Source organism: Diorhabda carinulata, chromosome 8 (genome assembly GCF_026250575.1).
Source record: "Diorhabda carinulata isolate Delta chromosome 8, icDioCari1.1, whole genome shotgun sequence".
Lineage (NCBI taxonomy): Eukaryota > Metazoa > Arthropoda > Insecta > Coleoptera > Chrysomelidae > Diorhabda > Diorhabda carinulata.
The window spans coordinates 12,247,993-12,271,844 of NC_079467.1; the positions used below are offsets into that span (position 1 = coordinate 12,247,993).

General features: G+C 32.9%; 1 protein-coding gene and 1 long non-coding RNA gene across 2 annotated transcripts; both read right to left on the reverse strand.

Annotated features, from left to right (window-relative positions):
- Positions 1-1,030: 1,030 nt before the first annotated feature.
- Positions 1,031-13,182, reverse strand: LOC130897088 (uncharacterized). The gene is made up of 3 exons (XR_009059659.1): positions 12,854-13,182; positions 9,041-9,232; positions 1,031-3,768 (listed from the first exon to the last, which is right to left on the reverse strand). It is a non-coding gene; the product is annotated as an uncharacterized LOC130897088 (long non-coding RNA).
- A 1,930-nt stretch (positions 13,183-15,112) lies between these two features.
- On the reverse strand, positions 15,113-16,468 carry LOC130897581 (tigger transposable element-derived protein 4-like). Its single transcript, XM_057806515.1, has one exon. The coding sequence runs from the start codon at positions 16,466-16,468 to the stop codon at positions 15,113-15,115; it is 1,356 nt and encodes a 451-aa protein (XP_057662498.1).
- Positions 16,469-23,852: the final 7,384 nt, after the last annotated feature.

Here is a 23,852-nt window from a genome sequence, read left to right on the forward strand (position 1 = left end):
CCAATTTGTCAATGAATGCGTTGAAGATGAAAGTAGATTTGTGCAGCCAATAAAAAAACTTAAGTATTTAATTTTGCTAAATCGCCAAAGAAAAATAAATTGATTTAGGGAATAAAATTGTCGAGTTGTGATTCTATTCAATAGAATGTTGGGGATTTCCTTACTCATAATGTTCATATCGAGAAAGTATTGACATTCCCACTTACTCCAATGCCAACATCAATGTGTCATCCGGATGGTTCAATCTGTAAAACTAACAAATCACAGTTAGCTAAGCTCATAGACACTGTTGAGCAACAAATGTCATCTTTTGATGTTTGTCTTGTTGATGTTTTCTTTTTGTTGCATCTAATGAAAGATGTACATATGACGGTATATCTAAAAAATTTCTGAGTACTATCTCCCATAAGAAATCTATTCGGATTGACATTATCTTCGACCAATATTTTTTGCCGTCTATCAAAGATTGTGAGCGTTCACGCCGAGAAGAATCAACTTGTCCAGTATATATTGGTCCAAATCAAGTTCGGCCACATAATTTTGGAACAGAACTCAAAAATATCCAATTCAAAGAAGCTCTTTTTAACTTTTTCATTAATCGCTGAAGATATGTTATACCTTTTATTGTTAATAAAAATATTTACAGAAGTTCTAATAAATGTCATTCTTAAAAAATTGTAAATAACATAGTTATTAAAATTACTGAATAATCATTATCATGTGAAAAACACGAAGAAGCTGATTCTAGAATGATTTTCCACATTTGTCAAATTGATTTAGACGCAGAATTTGTTATATGCTTTTCAGGAAAAATATGGGTGTAGGCAATCATCAGCGATACATCAACGTCAATGAACTGTACCGAATCCTTGGTGTCTCTTTATAGAAAGCTATACCATGTTTCCAAGCGCTTACTGGATGTAAGTACACGCCAGCATTTTTTAGAAAAGGTAAAGTTAGGCCTTTTAAATGTTAAAAAACCAAATGTAATTTTCAATCAATAATCAAATTTTAATGACGCATTTTTCAATTTTCTTCTCTCTAATTGAACTTTATTCCAATTTTATTTCTGTTCCAATGTTTTAATTTCTTATATATAAATTTGTTATAAATAGAACGAATGTAAGTAACGTACTTTTGAAATTATTTTCTCTCATTCTTGATCATATTCTACAACTCTCTCTCTCTTTCTCTCTGACTACTAGCATCATACGGCAATACTTTACATGAGTTTTTAATTTTTTTGGCAAATCATCTTTAGATTATTTTATCTTCAAAGAATACAATATAAAAAATACGGACATTCTGAAATGTTTCGAATTTTTGATTTTAAGAAATAAAAAATTTGCACACTGAAAATGTCTGGCAATAAAAAATATATGTCTGGGAGACCTATCTAAAGACAAAAACTTTAAAAATAACGCGTTCAATAATTATTCAAAAATTCAGGATTATTACTTGTACAGGTAGGACGCGCATTAACAAACGCAACCGCTACTGCTAGCCAGGTAGCTCAGACTCTAACCGAAAGAGTAAGAAGAACGACATATCAAAAAATCAACTGACCTGGAATTCTCTCTCAAAAACGTTACTAGCTCCTATACTGCAACTCTTCAACTGAGTATAGAAATCATTTTCCTGTCAAATAATGAATACAATAATTTGAAGTGGCATCCTACAAATTTTCTTTCATTATTATTTGTGTTTCCATCAATGAATTGTAGTTGACATTCAAAAGATGGAGCATATCAATATTGGAAAGACCTAAAAAGAACACTTTCTTTATTTATGCTCAGATACTAAGCCTTTTGATGTGTTTAAAAAAATATTTATTTAAAAATTTTGTCCTGTTCATTAAACAAATACCAATAACAAATATGCAATAGTTAAATACAGAGTACACACGTAAATATGTTAACCTGTGAAATAGAGTAGCATCATTTTGGATATATAATATCGTCGACAGACCAGCAAATGCCAAATGTAGTTCCAAAGAATATAAAAAAATTGTATATTTTAAACGAGATATCCCCTACAATATTTGACAATTTTCAATTATTTTTTTATTGCCAGATAAAGGCAAATATATATTGACCATTGATGTGAGGGAAGTAGGAAAATGTTTTTATTACAACCGTTGCGTTGATATCAACAGCTGAGAAAATAAAATGAGTCATTTTGTTTATACTGGTTTTATAATGATATAATATTGGTTTTATTTTATTAAATTATTCTTTTCTATGTTAGGCTAAGAACTCATAGACTACAATATGTAAATACTCATTTTGTTTAGATTTCTTTGTTTCTAACATAATGGAGCGCCTCCTCTTCATCTCAGAGGTGTTCTTTGGCTAGGGATGTCCAACCCGCGGCCTGCCTGGGAGAGTTTGGCGGCTTAGAAATTTATCAAACATTTAAAAAAAAATTATTATTGTACCAATAGTCTATTCTGGAATGCCTGAAAACGCGGAATCGCAACAAAAGTAAAAATAATAATCTAATCTGAAAAAAACATATACGAGCAAATAGTATTGTTTTCACTTTTGAGAAATCTGAAAATACAAGCATTTCTGCTGATTTACAAAAGCTTAGTGAAAATTCGAAAAACAAATATCTCACTAAATCACTGAATAGTGAAATTATTAAATACTTATTATTAAATGGTTATTTTATAATAATAATTAATTCTGTTTAAAATGTTAACTCCCAAGTTTTTGGTATTTATTTGTATTAATACTAATATAATTTTATGTGTGGCTCGCCGAAATATCAACACAATAACTTATTGTATTATTTGTATACAGAATGGCTTTTTTTTCTATTTTCTTTAAAAAAAATACGTGGCCCGCGGGATCACGAAGTATTTCCAAAGTGGCCCGCTAGATCATTTGGGATGGTCACTCCTAGGAGAGATAGATTCAAATAAATTTATAAAATGTGAAGATCTGAATAGAATTGAATATAAAAACATAACCTATAAAAATGCTGATTTTTGCAGACGATGTAATGTTATAGTTAATTTTAAAAATAGAATCAAAAAATTAATGGATATCTGATCCTTAGAAATAAGAAAAATGACAAAACTAATTAGTTGAAATAATAAATGTAAATCAAAAGAAATCAAATCTGAAGATAAAACTTCAGGGAGAATAACGACATAAGGATACCTTAGTATGGTACCAATAGAAGACAGAAACCCAGCTAAAAGAACAAATAAATTTACAACAGTACCAACTATAACCTACACAACAGAATATATGACAATAAAGAGAAAACATACCTTAACCCAATGATAATTAAACATTCGAAAGAAAATTAATTAGGATAAGCTGAATTGATATGTATATATTATAAGAATGAAGACATGTACACTACACCATTGAAAACTGAGAAAAAACTAAGATGAATAGAGCTAATGAAAGAACTAAGAATAAAAATATGAGATCACAGGAAATATACTAACCTCCAAAACACCTTCAAACGGTACAAAGGTTATCACCAAATTAACATAGTGAATCCATTTTTTGCTCTCATCTATCGTGATAAGGTCTTTTCTAATCCATTTTAACCATTTCTTAAGCCAACCGGTCAATTCTTTTTCGGTTTCCTTGTGATATGGAGTTCTTGGAGGAAATGAACTTGATTTTTACATAGTGAATCCATTTTTGCTCCTATCTATCGTGTTAATGACTTCTCCAGTCCATTTTAACCATTTCTTAAGTCAGCCGAGCCGGTCAATTGCTTTTCATTGTTCTTGTATTTTGGAGTCTGGAAGGAAATTAATGTGATTTTCAAAAACATCCATGCATCCAAATGGATTCGAAGATGGTTTGGTATAGCAGAAGCTTGTTTCCGATTTCAGATTTTCTATTGAATAACCACTATAGATCTTGTTTTTTTTAAATAAAAGTTCCTTCCACATTAGTTTCAAGTCCATATGTAATTTGTAGTTGTGATATTTGTTTGTTTTTCAACGAAATAAGTATGAAATAGTATGAAAATGCAATTTTCAAATGTTGCTATGACAATTTCACTCTTTATCCATAAGTCTACTTATTTGCACATTATAATTTGCATTGAACATTGGAGCCAACGGGGTATGTTTTGTTACTAGATTTGAATAAGTGGAATGTGTGGAAAACAAAAAAATGGAGAAACGCCAAAATCGTGCTAAATTTTGCGCTTTAACTCTCGACCTCAGAGCGCACTGGAAGAAAAGTGGCTCAACATCACAAAAGAAACCATATCGAACTTGATTCAGCTAATGTCTAATCATATGAGAAATATTATTATAGAAATTACCCATTATTGAAAATTAAGTGATAAATTAGATAATAGTTAATACGCCATGAGGTGTTCAGACGAAGTTATCTAAAATCAAACGAGATGGCAAAAAAAAACAGAATTTGAGGGAAAATACTAAACATTCTGATTTATACATTGATTCTAAAAATACAATCACACTACAAGCTTGTTTTTGGGAGAAACTTCAAATTTCTTCCCACTCACCTCTCAAAATTTTCAAATAGAAACCAAACATAACTTGAAAATAAAAACTCACATCTTTACAAGAGACAAGATGATCACAAATGCTCAGTTTTGGTTAGGTTCCTGGTGTAAAAAAGATCTTTTATTTGGCCCCACAAATAAAAATCTAAGCAAGTTAGGTCTGAAGATCTGGATGGACAAATAAATAAACTTGTCATGTCCACCTGTCAGGGTACGTTTGATCTAAAAAATGCACAACATATATGGAATAATATGCCGGGCAATCATCAGATTGTAAGAACATGTCACTAAGTAAGTAAGGGCATATTTTCTAAAAGAAAAGACAATTCGTTTTTTCACAAGTTTAAATATTTTTCTTAATTAACTATCTATCAAAAAACTGGCCCAACTATTTGTCCGCCTAGAAACCCACACCACTCATTTACAGACCAACGACCCTGATGTTGGATTTCCCGCATTCAACGGGGATTCGTTTTGAACCAGTAGTGTTGTAAATTGTTAGATTTATTACCTAGTTTATTTAATGATACGTTTTCATTCTTTGTAATATTAGCTTCACTTTTAGATAGCGCCATTCATCGGCAATTCTAAGATTATTATAAGAACAGTTTAAATGACTGCAGGTAAGCCAATGTAAGAACTTTCCATACATTCTAATTTTGTTTTTGTAAAGATTATAATAAGAATGATTATTAGTTTTATATAAGACTGATAGGTCTGTTACTTTAATTTCTATGAAAAAGTATCATTTTCCTTCGATTTTCGTAATAATTGCTCTGATTTTTCTTTCAGCCCACAACATTAGATATACTATACAAAGCTCAGTTGAGAGATATTTAATACTGATTTGAACATACCACCTCTGGGATCACTGAGAATACCTTCTTAATATATATTCACCCATGTATCTAAAAGTATAACATCGAATCCAATAAAGGTATATTCATAAAGATTGTATAATCTAATACAGTGCTCCGCAACGTTTTTTTATTCGTGACACACCAAAAGCTTTTTCTGGTTTTCACAGTACACCAAATTTAATAGGTATAAATATAATAAAACAACATGTATACACATCAGAAAATAATACATTAATTAATATTTTAATTCGTTTTATTTTACATATTTAAGGTATTATATGTACATAACATATATAATTAATTACAAAACTACAATAATACAAAAAAATAGGCAAAAAGGGTAATTAATGTGATACTTGAGCTTGTTTCAAGGAACACAAGTATTTTATATTGGGCTCGATATTTGATAGTGCAACTCGAAGTTCTTGATCGAGATTTTTTAAGCAAGACCGCTTATCATTTTGAATTAAAACAAGTGTCGAAAAGCTTTGTTCGCATGAATATGTTGTTGAAAAGGGGATTAAAATTGAAATAGCCTGTTTTGAAATTTGAGGATATTCACTCTTAACCGAAATCCAGAAAACATCCAATGGAACTTCTCCAAAATGTAGTTTTAACGTCCCGTCGTTACTCAGTTCAATAAACTCTTCTTTAAATTTAAGAGAAAATGCATCAACAGATTTTTTTGCATTAGTTGCAAAAGGATTGCGAATCCAATCATATTCTTCACTTTTAATCGAATGAAAATAGTAGTCGAATTTATTTTCCAGTGTTGTTAAATGGGATTGGGCCAGATCGATAATTAATTGCCTATTTTCAATTATTGTATTATGAACCCTTTGAAACGTTTCTAAAGAGTTGTTACTTAGTTCATTCTGCCAAAGTTCCAGTTTATTTTTGAACCCTTGCAATTTGTCGGAACAGGTTAATAAGTTTTCATTCGGACCTTGCATTTTTCTATTAAGTTCATTAAGATGGTCGAAAATGTCAGCCATATATGCAAGTTTGGCGATCCAACTGTTATCTTCGAAGTGCTGGCCAAGTTCGGGCATATTCTGATTTAGTAAAAACTGATGCACTTCACAGCGAAGTTCAAACAATCTAGCCAACACTTTTCCTCGGGATAACCAACGTACTTCAGTATAAAATAATAAAGATTTATGTTCTGAACCCATTTCTTCACAAAGCATTTCGAAAATTCTTGAATTTAAAGCTCTTGATTTAATAAAATTTATAATTTTGATGCATTCATTCATAGTTTTTAAAAGTTGTTCTGGTAAATTCTTCACCATCAATACTTCCCGATGTATGCAGCAATGTGTAAATTGTATTGCCGGATTTTGTTGTTTTACATAGGCAACAAAACCCTTTATGTTACCAGTCATTGCTGCGGCGCCATCAGTACAAATACTCATGCAGTTACTCTATTTTAGATTACATATTTTGAAGAAATCATCAGTTACTCGAAAAATATCCTCTCCAGTAGTTCGTTCGGAAAGTTTTTTACAAAATAAAAAATTTTCTTTTATGTAATCTTCGTCAATAAAACGTACAATTGCAATTAATTGTGCTTGATTTTTAATATCCGTTGACTCGTCAATTTGAAGAGCAAAATTGTTAGCTGCGATCAATTTCAAAATAAGCGTATTCAAAATATCTGTTGACATGTCGCCAATACGTCTTTTAATAGTTTCAGCTGACAGTGAAACCTTACTCACTTCCTGAACCTCTTTAGGTCCAAGCATAACTCGCACAATTTCCATACATGCTGGTTTAATAAGTTTTTCTCCAATAGTATGAGGTTTCTTTTCACGAGCTATTAATTTTGCAATGTAATAGCTAGCTTCTAATGCTTTATCGGAAACAGATACGGTCGACATCATAAATTTTTTTGTTTTAAATTTTGAGCCAAAAGCCTTTGAAAATATGATATATCCTTTTTAGCACAATTCGGATGTTTTGAAGTTAGATGGCGATTTAGTTTACTGGGCACCATTGAGTCGTTTGTTAATTGTTCGTTGCAAATTACACATAATGGTTTCGGAGCCGCTTCATCGCCGCACCAATAAAAGCCATAACGAATGTAGTCTTCGGAGTATTTTCTATTCACAATTTTTTTTTTCTTAGCAATACTGCTTGTGCAAGGTTCATCATCTTCTGCCGGAGAAGTAGATTGTTTTCCAAATAAAAATTTATCCATATTGAAATGGGCACAAAAATAAATCACGTTAATAACAAACACGAATGGTTAATTTATAAACTTCTGCGATTTAATTTATAGGGGTAAGAAGTGATCTGGTTGTATGTGTCCAGTAGAAATTCGTATCTAACACTGACAATATTATATTAGGTTCGTTCTAAATCCTAAACAACGCTGTCTGCTGACTATTGAATTCTGCGCAATCACTATTTTTCAGGAACAGTCGATATAAACATTGTGCAGGTGGTTAGGAGCGTTTCTATTGGTTGTGATGACATTTTTAGCTAGAGCCGTATTCGCAAATTTAATCTACCACAATACAAGTTCGATCTAGTTGCTACGGCGTTTGAGCTCTTGTTGTAACATTGTATTTATGCTTGAAAATGTAAAGTTTTCAGTACGACCCAGACTACAGAGTCCATCTTCTATTTACTTCTATTGACATCCATTTCTTCTATTGTGTGAATACATTATAGCAAGTGCTAAACAATTGTTATTTTATTTATGGTTTTGCATTAAAATATAGTAAGTATATACAATTCGTTTTTATAAATTGTAAATTTGTATTAGAGTACATTGCATTAAAATAAATATGTTGTGTAATTTCAAGCGGCGGCACACCCGTGTTTCAGCGGCGGCACACCGGTGTGCCGTGGCACACCGGTTGCGGAGCACTGATCTAATACATAAAATTCTCGTGTCGTGGTATTTGTTGCCAAACTCCTCCGAAATGACTGGACTGATTTTTGTGATTTTTTATGTGAATATATTGTAAGTCCAAGAATCGGCCAACATCTATTTTTCATATCTCTATATGTTAAGGGTCGCTCAAACCAAAATAATGCCTAAGAAAATATTTCAAAGAAATAATGTTTATGGCAAAACAACGTTTGTCGGGTCAGCTAATATTTATTATAATAATTAGATAGAAGGGTGAATGCTCAATACATTCTTGTATAAAGAAGTATATTACATTTATGTAATTTTGATTACCTATATATTTTGTAAAATATGTATCTTCAATTTTTTCAATAATATATCAATTTAATTATTATATCACTATAATCCTTTGTGAATAGTTCAAGCTTTTTATTAAATTTATTTTTCCAAAAATTAAATTAGAATGGTCAAAAACTTGAATTGATGTTTCCCAAAAATGGATCATAACATAAATTTGAATATAATAACAGAACCAACTTTTGGAAAATATTTTCTAGTTTACAAATTTATGATAAAATTCAACTAATTTGTTTTTTGTGCCATTCTTAAAAAACCGACTCGACAATTTCATCTTAGATGAGAACTTTAGTTCCTTAAAATGGAGTTTTGGATTAAAGTAAACATAAAATAACATCTAATATCTGATGTTAGCAGTTGACAGAAAAGTTTTTGGATATTCCACATTTTCATGAAAATACCCCAAAAAAAAAGAAAAATACTTGGTGAAAATAATAAAATGTATTACACTCACCATTTGTCCTGAAGCTATACAAATAATTATTTGCAGCTTTCTTACTACATATTGAATAAAAGGAGATTAGTAAGATTTTCAAGTCATATTGATCCATTCAAAGAGCAAATACTCATTGCAATTAATCTTGTTTTCTACTATTTGCATTTTAACATCTTAGTTGGCAAATCAGTTTCAAGTTACTACTTCAACCTAAAAACAAGAAAACACTTCCTCAGTTGAGTGACCCAAAATGTATAGTTTGCTTATTACTGGGTATTGTGATAAAGCAAGAAAATTTTTTTCTTTAGTAATAATTTAATTTCTGTCAGCATTCAGGCCTTTTTCTGTTCTCTTTCTTCCCCCAAAATAAAAAAAATTATACATAACATTTAATAATTCAACAGAAAAACATTTTCACACGTATGTTTTTTTGGAAAAGATCACTTTTTCTATTATATTTTTTTCACATTTAAAATTTTGTATTACTCCTCAACATTTGTTACATGACAGTTTTAATAATTCGTATGGAATGCAATAATGTCCTTCAATATCTGATTGAATGTATCAATATTTCTGCGCCTACAAGAATGAGGCTTGTGTGATTTAGATAAATCCAAAATATGGTGTTAAATTATAGAAAAAATCAGCTTTTTAGACAAATACGAATCTAGCATATTCCGATATGTTACTAATTCATACTTGTACCTTCTTTTTGCTCTTTATGTATGTGCTCCAGTTTCCATATTAACAGTGAACTGATTAACAGTGAAGTGTATAAAATTCATCTTCTACTTTTGTAGTTTTGGTATTGGAATTCCATACATCAGACATAATAGTAGTTCCGGATTCTATGTACTGGCCAATAATATAAAGCCACACTTTTTTTTCCTGAAAGACACAGCAAACAAAAACATTTCCCATCCTCTTGACAAATTCCCACAAACACCCAGTGATGCGTCCTCGATTGTATATCGTTTGTGAATAAACAGGACTCAACAATTTATATGGTTTTTCAAAAACCACAAATTTTTTTGGGTCCTTGCAACAATTCCCTAAAATAATTTTTCCAGTCGGTTAACTTATTACTCGACCTTGTGGCCATGCATATATCAATAATGCTAGGGTTTCATAATAATGAACTGCGTTCCAACCAAGTCCCCATTCTCATAAGTTTCTCGAATTGGCAACATCTCTTCTTGTACACCCACCGAACTTAATTATTACTATAAATAGTATGCATCACTTGTTTCTGCTGTTTCTTTTTGAAATAATAAATTTTGTTAAATTCTGGTGTTTCCTTTCGGAATAATACATTTTTTTTAAATTCTACTGCATTTTTTCGACACTGCTTTTTTCAATGAAAACTAATATTTTCAAATTGACTATCAGAACCACTCTATGATAATACTGAGAGAATATTAGTCGATAACGGATAAAATCCCATTTCAAAATCCAATCACACATGTTTATGAATATTACGTCACCTAATAGATTCACACAATAAACATCAACTACAACAACATGTAATAAGGAAAACCTAAATACATACAATTGATATATATAGCTAATACCACATCTATTAAGGAATTCCAAAATCTCTCATATTCATTAAATCATTCTCGCGAGACATTTTGGAAAAACCCAATTAAAAAAATATTACACTAAACTAAGTACTAGTACATATACTTATACTAGTACATATCTTTAAAAGAAAACACTTGTTTGTGCTTTTTATCTTATCCGGCACCGGATATGATATGAATAGACTATAAAAATGTGGAGTCATCAATAGACTAATGATTCCCATAGCCTACACAAGTTTCCTTGTGTTTCCTTAGTTTACTCACGAGAGTGACGGTGAGGCGGCAAACATCAAAACCTTCGATGTTTGCCGCCTCACTCTTTGATAATCACCGCCACTCGGCTTGCTCGATCAAAAAAGATTTTATTTATTGCTTCTCGATTATTCTAAACTAGCTTATTCCAGATTATTCCTTCATTTTGTCTATATAAGCGGGTGGATGGCCCGAAAGTTAGTTCAGTTCTATTTGAGCTACCGAGGTGATAACTCAGACAAGCGATATCCTAGCGAACGGCTAGAGCCGTCAACTTGCTTTGTGAATTTGTGTGCATCTTGAGTGGTTACTAACTATAGTTTGTTATTAAGTTTATTGAACGAAAAGTAAAAAAAAATGATGTCTGGTGGAAAGAAACGAAAAGTAGATACAGAGGGTCGCCGCCAGTTTCAAGAAAAATGGACTGAAGAATTCTTTTTTACCTTGCACAATGGTAAGCCTATTTGTTTGCTTTGTAATGAATCCATTTCAGTAATGAAAGAATTCAATATAAAGAGGCATTACTCAACTAAGCATTCTACACAGCACTCACTGACAGGACAATTAAGAACAGACAAAATCCAGAAGCTTAGAGCAAATATTGAAAAACAGCAACAAATGTTTCATAAACAAAGAACACAACTTGATAATGTTGTGAAAACTAGTTTTATAGTTAGCTCAAAATTGGCAAAGGCATTAAAACCATTTGCCGAAGGAGAATTTATCAATGAGTGTATGTTGAAAGTTTGCGGTGTTTTGTGTCCTGAAAAGAAAAATGAATTTGAAAAAATTAGTTTGTCAAGACGAACTGTTGTTCGACGTATAGAAATGATGGCTAATGATATAAAAACAACATTGACTGACCGTATGGCTGGTTTTGAATCATTTTCCATAGCATTAGACGAGAGCACCGATTTGTCTGACACTGTTACTGAGGAATTGCTAGCTTTACAGCCGCTAAAAGCCACCACTACAGGAGAGGATATTTTTAATGAAGTTCAAAAGGTATTCACAAGTTTTGGCCTGCCATGGTCAAAATTAATTGGAGTATGCACTGATGGTGCACCTTCTATGGTCGGCTTACGAAAAGGTTTCATCAGAATTTTGAATGAAAAAGCAACAGAATTAAATGTGCAAAAAGATGATTTGATAGTCCTTCATTGCATTATCCACCAACAGAACTTGTGTTCTAAGTCCATTAGATTCCACAATGTTATGAATGTGGTAGTAAAAACCATCAATTTTATTCGATCCCGAGAGCTTAACCATCGTCAGTTCAAGACGTTTTTGGATGAAATATCAGCTGAATATAACGACGTAACATATTATTGTGAAGTCAGATGGATGAGCAAAGGAAAAATGTTGAAACGGTTTTACGAGCTTAGAAATGAGATAGCAGACTTTATGAAAATAAAAGATAAGCCACTATCTCAATTGAGTGACCCAAAATGGATATGTGATTTAGCATTTCTGGTCGATCTTAGAGGCTATTTGAATGATTTAAATTTGAAACTTCAGAAACAAAGACAATTAGTAAATGATTTGTACAGCCATTTGAAAGCGTTTCAGATCAAACTACGCTTGTGGGAGTCACAGATGCAGTCTGGTAACAGTTACCATTTTAACACGCTCTCTGCGTATGAAAATATTGCTTATGCTCAATATGTATGTTTTTATTCCTCAATTTTTCATTTTATTTATTAGGAGTTATTTGAAGGTTCACAATAAATGAATGTTTGGAATTAATTTGTTAAACAAAAGAAACTGATTTACAATACATCTTCAAATTATCATCCCTATCACAATCAATAACAATTTTTTTTCACTATTGAACAATAAATATCCAATTATAATTGTTTATTTATATATTATTTTAATTTTCTCTTTGATAGCCTATTTTTCATTTAATTCTTAATTTGATTAGCTAAAACCAACTAACCCTAACATATCTTCATTTTACTCACATCATGAGGATACTAAATATATGAAGGTTTACCTGTTTTATTCTGGTTATCCGCATATGTTCTGAAGCTTCTTTCTGCTACCTTTCACTAATTCATAATGTTGGTGTTCTTTGGATGCTAATACTTTTAAACTCTGTGGCTTTCTTCAGCTTCATAATTTTAACCATTTTTACTTTGAAAGTACCAACTTCATTCCTGTATTTTGCATACAAGTCAATCAACTGTTTCATGTTGTTTATTGTTCAATTTCTTGTTTTTATATGTTTTATTAAAAATATTTATTTACTAGTAGTTTTATTTATTAGCCCTTTCATTATCAGGTTTTCAAGCTACCATGTTTTTTATCACTGTGCTATCTTCTTCTTTTTTCTATCTCTTGACAGGACTAAGGATATTCGATATAAATCGATGCATCGAAAACATCGATGTTTACAATGCGATACATCGAATCGATCCGATAACCAACTCATTTCACAAAAACAAAGACTTTTGACCACTAATATTTTACCTAAAATCTTTTATTTCCAATTTTTGTTTTCAATTTGAAATAGTTAACAACGTGTGTCGTCAGTCGTGTGACGAGTACTGCGTTCTTCAGAAAATCAGAAATGATGTTCCTATGACTGTTATGACTATTTTTTGAGGCCAATTTCGCATCCTCTTTCTTTTTCGCAAATATTGCCTTACTGTCCTCTTTTTTGTGCCTTGGTTAAAGTACGAAGTCACAAGGTAAAAGTACAGAATCGACATTACCATTCTACTCCAAAATTTATATTCTATGTTTTCTACACAGAATATGATATACCTTTCTTTACAAATTTGCAGTCTATGGTTTTGGCTGCATGGCTCAGTCTCAAGCAGGTTAAGAAGAATACGATCATAACCTACAATTTCTGCTTTGTTTTGCTCACGGCCAATGTTTTTGAGGGTGTTTTTGTTGTGGAATGATCATGTAGTAAAAAGGGAAACAATTATTGTTTTACTTTTTTGTGCATAAGTGAGAATTGTTGGCAGGTAAGAGTAAAAGCTTGTTGAAGTTGATAACAGTTAGGTAGGTAGGTTTTTTTTGAATGTCAACAAAAATACAATTCATTTTTTTCAAATTTTTTATTTTTTAAAAATTTCAGATTGCCTGCATCCAAATGCCGAAAAGAAAGTGCAAGTTTAATGATGAATTGAAAGCCAAATATCCCAGTCAAGGCAACAAAATTAGACAGTGAAGTGTTTTGTACACAATGTAGTGCCAGTTTTTCAATTGCAAACAAAGGGAGGCATGATCTAGAGCAACATTTGCCGGCTCAAAAGCATCAGCAAAAAATCAGTGACGCCGCAAGCAGCTCCTCAATTTCAAGCTTTTTCGTGAATCGTTTCACTAGAACTAAAGAACTGGTATCAGCTATGGAGGGAACATTAGCCTTTCAAACAATTAAACATAATTTTAGCTTCAGGTCTAATGATTGCACAATAAAACTCTTAAAAAAAATTGTGCCCGATTCGGATCTAGTAAAAAAAAACGTCTTCTGCTAGAACCAAAAGCGAAGCAATTATAACAGGTGTCTTAGCTCCACATTCATTGGATGCAATGAATTTAGAAAAAATTGAATTTATTGGTGTGTCAACAGACGCAAGCAACCATAAACACATAAAAATGTTTCCAATTTTAATTCAATATTTTGATAAGCAATCTGGAATTAAAGTAAAACTTTTAAAGCTAGGAGAGTTGAAAAATGAAACCTCTGAAACAATTACTGAATACCTTTGTAGCTCATTAACTAAGAATAATCTTTTACAAAACTGTATAGCTTTTGGAGGTGATAATTGCAATACCAATTTTGGTGGGCAGCAAAGAGCTGGTAAAAAAAATATACAGTCGAACTCCAATAATTCAAACTGCAAGGGACCGTAGCAAAAGTTCGAATTATCGAGGTGTTCGAATTATCGGAGTTGTGCACATTTACATACATATGTATATGTATGCATTTCGATGCATCTTTCCATTTTATAAATAAATAAATATGTTATGGGTATATAACATGTTTATTTATTTATTTATTTATTTAAAATAATAATTTGTATACGTTTGAAGAATTTTTGGTCCTAAAAAGACCGATTATTTATCTTAAAATAAAAAAAAATACATATATTTATTTTTTTGTAAAGAAATCAGCTATGCTAGATTGCTTCATGCTGACGATTTTTTCCTTTGAAGCAAATCGAGTGATTTTGCTGATCGCTGCGAAAATATCTTCATCAACATCTTGTCGCGACTCTGCAAATTCCCTCAATTTTGCTTAAAATTCCAGCGCTTCATTGGGAGTTGGAGCTACTGAGGATGAAAGCTGCTCTTGATTTTCTTCTTCGTCGTCTGATAACTCCACAGCCGTAGATCCTTGGACCTCGTTCAAAATTTCAAAATCAGATAGTTCGCCGCAAATGGCTACATTTTGGTCGATGTTGATGAAATCTTGGTCCAGCTTTGCCTCTTCCAGGATGCTTTCCTCGAAATTGATTGAAGTTTCTTCGCCACGGATGAATCCTGCCTTCCTAAATCCATTTTTGATCGTCGTTGCGCTTACTTGTCGCCAGGCATCTGCACACATCCTCAAGGCTTGCAGAATGTTGACCTTCACTTGGTTTTTGCTGAGTGTAACTTGCTCGTCCAACACCTCGCGCACTAGAATTGACCTGTAGTGAATCTTGAAAGAGTTGATGATTCCTTGATCCATCGGTTGAAGAACGGACGTCATGTTTGGCGGGAAAAACACCACTTCGATGTTTTCTAAATCCGGAATGGAATTGTGGGCACTGCAGTTATCCACGAACATCAGTACTTTTCTCTTCTCTCTGTAGAATTTCTTGTCCAACTTAAGGAGCCAATTTTCAAAAATATCTTGAGTCATCCAAGCTTTCTTGTTAGCTTGATACTCGCATGGCTTCGTTTTGACGTTTTTGAAACAACGTGGATTAGCAGATTTTCCAATAACAAGCAGCGGAAGCTTTTCACTGCCGTCCACGTTGGCTCCTACAAGAACAGTTACGCGCAGTTTACTCAACTTCCCACTGCTGCAATCGTCTCCCTTGAAGGCGAAAGTCTTGTTTGGCGTGCACTCGTAGAAAAGAGCAGTCTCGTCAACGTTGAAAATGTTCCTAGGCTCCACTTCTTTTATTTTTTCTTGCAGCGTCGTTTGCATCCACTCTTCCGCTTTTGACATATCGACTTCCGCCTTCTCGCCGCAGACAGCCTTCATCACGATGTCATTGCGATCCTTAAAATTGCGCAGCCAACCATTGCTAGCTTTGAAGTTGTGACAATTCAAACTGCTAGCAAATTGTTGAGCTTTTGCTTGAATAATTGGCCCACTCACTGGAACTTTCTTATCACGAGCTTGCTTGAACCATTTCTTGACACATCCTTCCACGCCTTCATTTTCTGGTCCTCTGCACCTCTTTCTACTTTCAGATGATTGAGAAAAGTCACTGATAATCTTCTCTTTATTCTTCAGAAAAGTCGAAAGAGTATTGCGAGGAATCTGGAACTCTTCGGCTATCTTCGACTTCTTCTTCACGCCCTTTTCAACTTCTCTTATGACAGCAACTTTTTCTGCTAAATTCAGAGTTTTGTACATTCTTTTAGCAGAATCACACATCATGAAATAAACGTAAACGGCAACACGAAGCAAAACTTTTAGAAACTGGCTCCGAAACGCACTCAATGGAAAACCAATTGAGAATGTCGGCTCTGACAGTTTTAACTTTGCTTTATAAGAGGGTGGTGGTAGCCATCAGCGGCGCGAGAGCATCTCTTCTCACCATCTAAATACGCACCTTCTTAAAAGTCGTCAGGTATCAATAAAACTCTGGCGCCCTTCTTTCAGAAAAAATCAGTCACCACGTTTGCTCTTTACTCTACTTTGTCTCTCTCCAATTCGCTCCCTCTCTCTTTCTCTACAGTTTGAAGGTGCAATTAAATCCGTCCCGTGAACTCGTCGTTTTTAATTGCACCTTCAAACTGTACCATCAATAATAAAATCGTCGCACCGGTTTTTGGGGAAAACCCAGCAGCTCTTATTCTCTTTTCAATCGTTTCATACATTCGTCCTCTAATTGCAGTTCGAACTAGAAAACTATTTAGGAATGCTTTCTTAGCTCTACCAGTAATAAAATCGTCGCGCCGGTTTTTGGGAAAAACCAGCCGCCGTCTGCAGTTCACCCATATTTCACACTTACAAAATATCGTCGTCTTACCTAGAATCTGAAGATTCGAATTTTTCAATTATTCGAACATCAAAAATTCGAACTTTTCAATTATTTAAACGCCAAAAATTCGAATTTTTCGGTAATTTTAACACAGAAAATACGAAGTTTTTTGATAATTCGAACTTCAAAAGTTCGAATTATCGAGGTTTTTTTACATGTGTTAGTATGTATAAGAATGTCAAGGGACCGACGCAAAAGTTCGAATTAACGAGGAATTCGAATTATCGGTGTTCGAATTATCGGAGTTCGACTGTATTTACATTATTGAAAGAAAGAATAAATAAAAATATATTAGGTATTGGATGTTCAGCTCATGTTTTGCATAATACGGCACATTATGGCTGTGATGCACTACCAGTAGATGTGGATTATCGGATTTTCAAAATATACAACCACTTCTCAATTTATACCCTAAGGGTTGAAAAATTAAGGGAATTCTGCGACTTTGTTGAATGTGGATATAAAAAACTTTTGTACCATAGTAAAACTAGATGGCTGTCTTTATATCCATGCATCAACAGAATCCTAGGAATTTTTGAGGCTCTGCAATCTTTTTTTTTTATCTGAGCCTGGAGTACAAAACTTTATTAAAACTCTTTTCGAAAATGGAATTAATGAAGCTTACCTCTGGTTTATGTATTTACATTCCATTATGTACATTTTCCAAGAAGGCATAAAAAAACTGAGAGAGGAAGTTTCTATCATAGAAGTTTTAGAATGTCTGCTGGAAGTGTGGGATATACTCCAAAACAAAGTAGAAGAAAGGTATTTACCTAATAAGGTTAAAAGTGTCCTTAGGAAATTTGTTGAAGAAGACCGAGAAAATGAGGTACTTGTTGCGAAAAAAATTGCTTGTTTTTTTATGAAAAATGCATAGAATATTTGGACGCTTAGTTGAAACCTTTACAAATTTTTAAAAATTTGATGTGGATTACGTTGAAAGACATACCGTCCTGGGATTTTATTCAGGATACTATTCCTTTTTTTGAAAACTACAAGGTGAATATCAATGAGGAAAAACTGTTCAACCAATTTTGTAATTTGAAAGTATTTTTGGGAAATGTTTTAAAACATGAAGCTTACTCTACTCTGCTTTGTTCGGAAAGATGGGTTAGGTATTTCACCGAAATTCCATTGGAGGAGAGTCATAGCGAGTTTTTAAAAATATGCAACTTTTATATTGCAATTCCTCCACACAATGCAAATACTGAAAGAATCTTTTCAATTATAAATGCTCACTGGACATATGAAAAAAGTAGATTAGAGTTAAATATAGTGGAGGCGATGTTATGACTAAATTTAATTTAGATTTCACTTGCGAGCAGTTTTATGAGTATCTGGTATCAAAAAAACATCTTCTGAAAGATATGCTTCCTCCCAGAAATATAATATGTAGTTAGTATTTTTTGTACCTGCTTACCAACTAAGTTTTATATTCCGGATTCGTACTTGTGTTTATAATTTATATTTTTTTTATGTTTTTTGTTGATTTTTATTTATAATTTTAGTAAAGATAGGTATAATTTTAGTAGAGATAGGTACAAGATTTGTAAAATTTTTGTTCCTCGGCAGAAACCAAAAAACTGTTTAGTATTAACAATAATAATAATAAAGTGCAATGTTAAAAATTATTAAAAATCGCTCGTTTCTGTACCTGATGTTTTTTTTTTAAAGTCATATTTTTTCACCTCTTTTTAGCGAGTCCTCTTTTTCTGTGAGGCAAATCTGGTCACCCTAATGATATGGTTATGATGGTATCACTGCGCATGTGACAGTAACTAATAAAAGCGTGTTAAAAAAACTGTTTTTCTAAACTTAAAAACATTAAATTGCATTTGGTTTTGTGGAACGAATTCGAAATAAGAATGAATAGTGTATAATTGTATATTAATATACCTACTCATTACAATAAAATCTCAGCACCTAACCTAACCTTTTCAATCAGACTGAGGTAAGTAAGTAAGGATGTAATTATCTTGTAGTTTATTTTTAATAAGATGTCAACAAGAGTAACAGCAAATTTCATAAGTTTCTGAATGACAAAATACCTAAATATTTGTCAGGAATTATGAGATTAGTAAATTATATTACCTGTAACACACACATTGTTTATTTATCTATCTACATCTTATCTCTGAATTCGCGTAAATATGGATGAAATTAGAAAATCTATTCATCATCTAATTATTATTAGTCTGGATCTTTCTCTAATTGTTATGTACTGTTACCTGTTGTCACTATGTTTATTAATGGAATTAAATTTAAAATTTATTTGTCTTTTCATAGTCATGCGACAACAGTTTGACAGGCTGTTTTGAAAATTATGGAAATGATGAAAACTACTGTACAAAATGAGTCCGGCGAATCTGATTCTTCAGGTCATTCTGAAAAACTAGAAGATAAATTTTCGCTGTGGGAAGATCACCACAAATTAGTCCATAAGAGCTGGAAAATGGTGAACTCTGACGATTTTATCTGTTCCAAGTTTTTATGAGATTTTTTTGTATTAATAATTGTGGGAAGAAGTTTTTCTGAAGTAATAGGAAGTTTAATCTTCACAAGGCGATTTAAAAATAATTGGATGGGAACATATGCTAACTAGGTAGGTAGAAGAGTATCAAGATATTCAAGTAAATACTACAATAGTTCATCTAGACGTTTCATTTTTTTAAGCATGTTTTTAGAGATATTCATTCATACTTCTCTACAAAACAATTTGACTGGTGATAAAGAAGGATAGAAAACTCCAAATCAAAATTCCATGATTTAGTAAAATTTCTAAATTCTATACTGTTATAGGGAACATTTTCAGCATAGAAGATATCAGGAACACCAAATTTAGAATCAAATCCTTATGCTAGATCATAGTAAAAGTTGTCTTATTTTAGGTAGGAAAAACTTTCCAATGAGACCAACTGAAACCAGTAGAAACCAATGAGAGTAGCTGTCAACAATTAACAAATAGCTTTTGGACTGGTAATTAAAAAAGTCAGAAAATAATATTTACCACGGTCTTTGGGGGCGTCCATAAATTACGTGAGGTGTTCAAGGGGGGGAGGGGGTCAAGTTAAATCTTTCCAGATCTCACTTGGGGAGAGGGGGTTTTTAACAAATATCACGTATTTTTTTTCAATAGAAAACCATGTAAAATTGTGTGAAAGTAAAGTTAAATTGAAGTAAGAAATTTTTCTAGAATAAAAATATTTGCGAAATTTTACACAATGGTGTTTGTCGTACTAGCCCGAACTCCGCAGAGTAGCACAATAGCTCTCCGATTGTTTAAGTGCTTTCGACCAGCCGTATCGATACGCGCGACTCGATAAACGTCGCAGCGTAAAGAGCCGAGTAACAGCGACGCAAGTACAGGTCCTATAACCTGCTTTGTTGATGCCCGCAAATATTTTATTTAACAACTTTTTTGATACGATTTTAATGATTAAATATGAGTTTTCAAGAATATTATAAGCTTATGTTAAAAGACACATCGACAAGACAAAGAAATGCTGTCAAGAAGAAGTGGTAAAGTTATGGAACATAGCAAAACAAAAGTTTCCAAAGAAAGAAGATTTGGTGAAACATATTCAGCATGAGATTAATCAGCTTCTAAGAGAAGCAGCGGAAAAAAAAGGTCTCTCTCTAAGGTAGGTTAGATACCTCTATTTATTTATGCTATAAATTTAATTTTAATGCATCTAAATGTTCTTGATTTTAGGTCCTTTAGCTATTTTAGAGACCTAAAATCAAGAAAATTTAGATGCATTGATATATCAAAAGGTCTAAGAAATAAGAAATGGGAGAAATTTAATTTTATGTACAATATATTTCAAGATTGTGCTGAGGAGAAAAAAATATAGATTTTCTTACCGGAAAGTTAAAAAATGTATAATTTTGTTCTAAACGTCTCTAATTTGTGAATCTTGAGTCTTTATAATGATACATTTATTCAAGGGAAACACTCGGAGCTCTGATAATGTTTCAACACAAGTTGATACAAGCGCTCAAGGTATGTCAAACTTAGAATGCGCGAGTCAAACTGAAATTAACATCCAGATTATTCAACATGAGGAATCAGTGACTCAAAATGAGATTTCTCACTATAATCAGCGGCTCATGGATCATGATTACGATAATGAACCTCAACAGGCTGTGAAATTGTTCGTTGTGTCCATAGTCTTTCAGAGCTCACTGAAAAACTTATCGAGCTGGGATTTAATATTTCTCGAAGCGCCGCTTACATTCGACTGTTGCCTGGACGGGCAGATACGCGGTGGGCTAAGTGCCACGTAGGTACTGTACCGGTGAAGTTGAGTCGTCCTGAAGCAGACCATCATAAAGCGCACCAAGACCAATACTTTTCTGTAGCTTCCATAAGGTCACTAGAAACTGTAGCCTCAATACTTGGCCCTGATTCTATATCTTTTGACAAAGCATGGGTCCCCCTAGGATTGACAGCAGCAAACAAACAGGCGTCTTTGCTAATGCACGTTGAGTATAAAGTGTCGTTACCAGATCACGACATTAAAATTGCTGCAAGAAATGTCTATGCTTTGTGTGAAGTAAAACCGAATGAGATGGGGCGGTCAGAAGCCGTCTCATATAGTGGACCAACCGCAATCCGAAGTGGTAAGCACTCGTCTTCGACTGCAACTAGTCATGCTGAAGACTTGGACACTCTCTTAATTCTTCAGCCATTTGGTAAATTAATGAAAAACGAAGCCGATAAAGTCAAGCCTGTCCTTATTATATCGAACCTGGAAAACCTGGAGATATCCTTGATTTTTTCGAAGCATCCTTGAAAATCTCTTTTTTATGAAAATCAAAGTTTTACTTTCACATCATAAAATATTCTGAAAAAACTCCAGTTCGATTTCTGAGAATATAAATATATTCATATGTACACATATTGTAGCATGTATAGAAAATGTTATTTTTTAGAAATACGTAGATTGACATGCCTTAGTCACAATACAAAACTGTAAACAACTTTTTTTTCGATTCTCGGAAAATGAGCCGTCAAAACACGTGACATTCGGGTGGACTTGCGGCGACTTGATTCTAACGAGGGGCAAACACTATACTCGTTCGAACTCGAAGACGATCAAGCATAAACAGTCTCGTGTCATTAGCAGGTTGACTTTCGCGAAAGTCACATGCTCATAATTTTGACATGGAGGAATCGTTCTTTTCTTTTTTTTTTTGTTTTTTCGTGTGTAACTAATTCAGTGCTATATCTTTATATGTGAAAAGAAAAATGGGTAAAGGTACGTGTAAGTTTCAAGACGACTGGCTAAATAAGGAGTTACATCCTGAATTTTTCTGGGTAAAAAAGACAAAACTTGATTCTGAAGCGTGCTGTAGACTATGTAATACGGTTGTTGACATATCTCACATGGGTGTTTGTGCTTTGCGTTCTCACGCCAAAGGAAAAAAACAAAGAACGTGTAACCGCAAAAAATACAAGTCAGAATGTTCAAACTTTACTTTCATCGCGGAATCAACGACACCGCCAATGCCGTCTACCTCGCAAAACGCGCCAGCAGAAGCTATTCTTAACTCGGAAAACTCATCAAGCTGTGACAAGTGCGGTCAAAATGATTTGATCAAACCAATGAATAATTATGTGTCGAAAGAAAGTGTGTCAAAGGCAGAGATTATTTGGGCGTTGAGTCATGCACATTAAAAAACTTCTGCACGGAGTGACGGTAAAAAAAGTGAATTATTTGGATACATGTTTCCTGATAGTGATATTGCTAAGAAATTTCAGATGAAAAAAGATAAATTGTGTTACTCGATAACGTATGGATTAGGACCTCACTTTTAGAGCGAATTAGCGAACGAAATTAGAAACTGTGAATTTTTTACGCTATCTTTCGACGAGAGTCTGAATAAAGTTGCCCAGAAAGGTCAAATGGACGTTGTTGCACGCTTCTGGCATGAAAACAAAGCTGATATGCGATACTTGACTTCGAATTTCTTGGAACGTGCTACAGCAGCCGACTTGTTTGCTGCTTTTACAGACGATGATATTGAAAAACACGGGCTTCTTATGAAAAAGTTATTGCAAGTTTCGTTGGATGGTCCGAACGTTAATAAAAAGTTCTTGAAAGATCTCGCTGCTTACTTGAACGTCAGTGAAGACGCTCCAAAATTATTAGACATAGGTACTTGCATTTTACATATCGTTAATGGCACTTTCAAAATTAGTCATAAAGATAGCAAATGGTTAATTGATAAGTTCTTACGTGCTTCGTACAATAATCGTTCCATCTCGATGAGGTGCATACACAAAGTGCACTAAGTCCAAAGTTTTTCCCGAAAAATATTGTGCCACTCGATTTTTGGAAAATTCGAAGGCCTTGAAAAGAGCTGATGATATTTTAGATGATTTAACAAAATACTTTGAAACTGTAAAAGATGATGAAGACGGTGATGGCGCAAGTTATACTGATAAATTAAGTAATATCAAAATCATGAAAGCTTCTTTGAAAGATGTATTTCTCAGATCGAAAATTCGTTTTTTACTTTCTATTACTAATGAATTGGAGCCCTTTTTAACAAAATATCAGACTGATTGGCCAATGGTTCCATTTTTAAGGAACGATTTATTTACAATGATCAAAGATTTTATGTAAAGAGTAGTAAAAGGTTCTGTTCTATCTTCTGTGAAAATCATGAATGATATACTGAAAATCGATTTGACTAATAAATCAAATCTTCTGCCTGCTATATCAGTTCACGTTGGTATTGCAACAAATACTACACTTTCGGCATTGA

What these genes read in the sequence shown, in the direction of transcription:
- LOC130897581 (XM_057806515.1), bottom strand. Translation starts at nt 16,468, where the DNA reads ATGTGTGATTCTGCTAAAAGAATGTACAAAACTCTGAATTTAGCAGAA.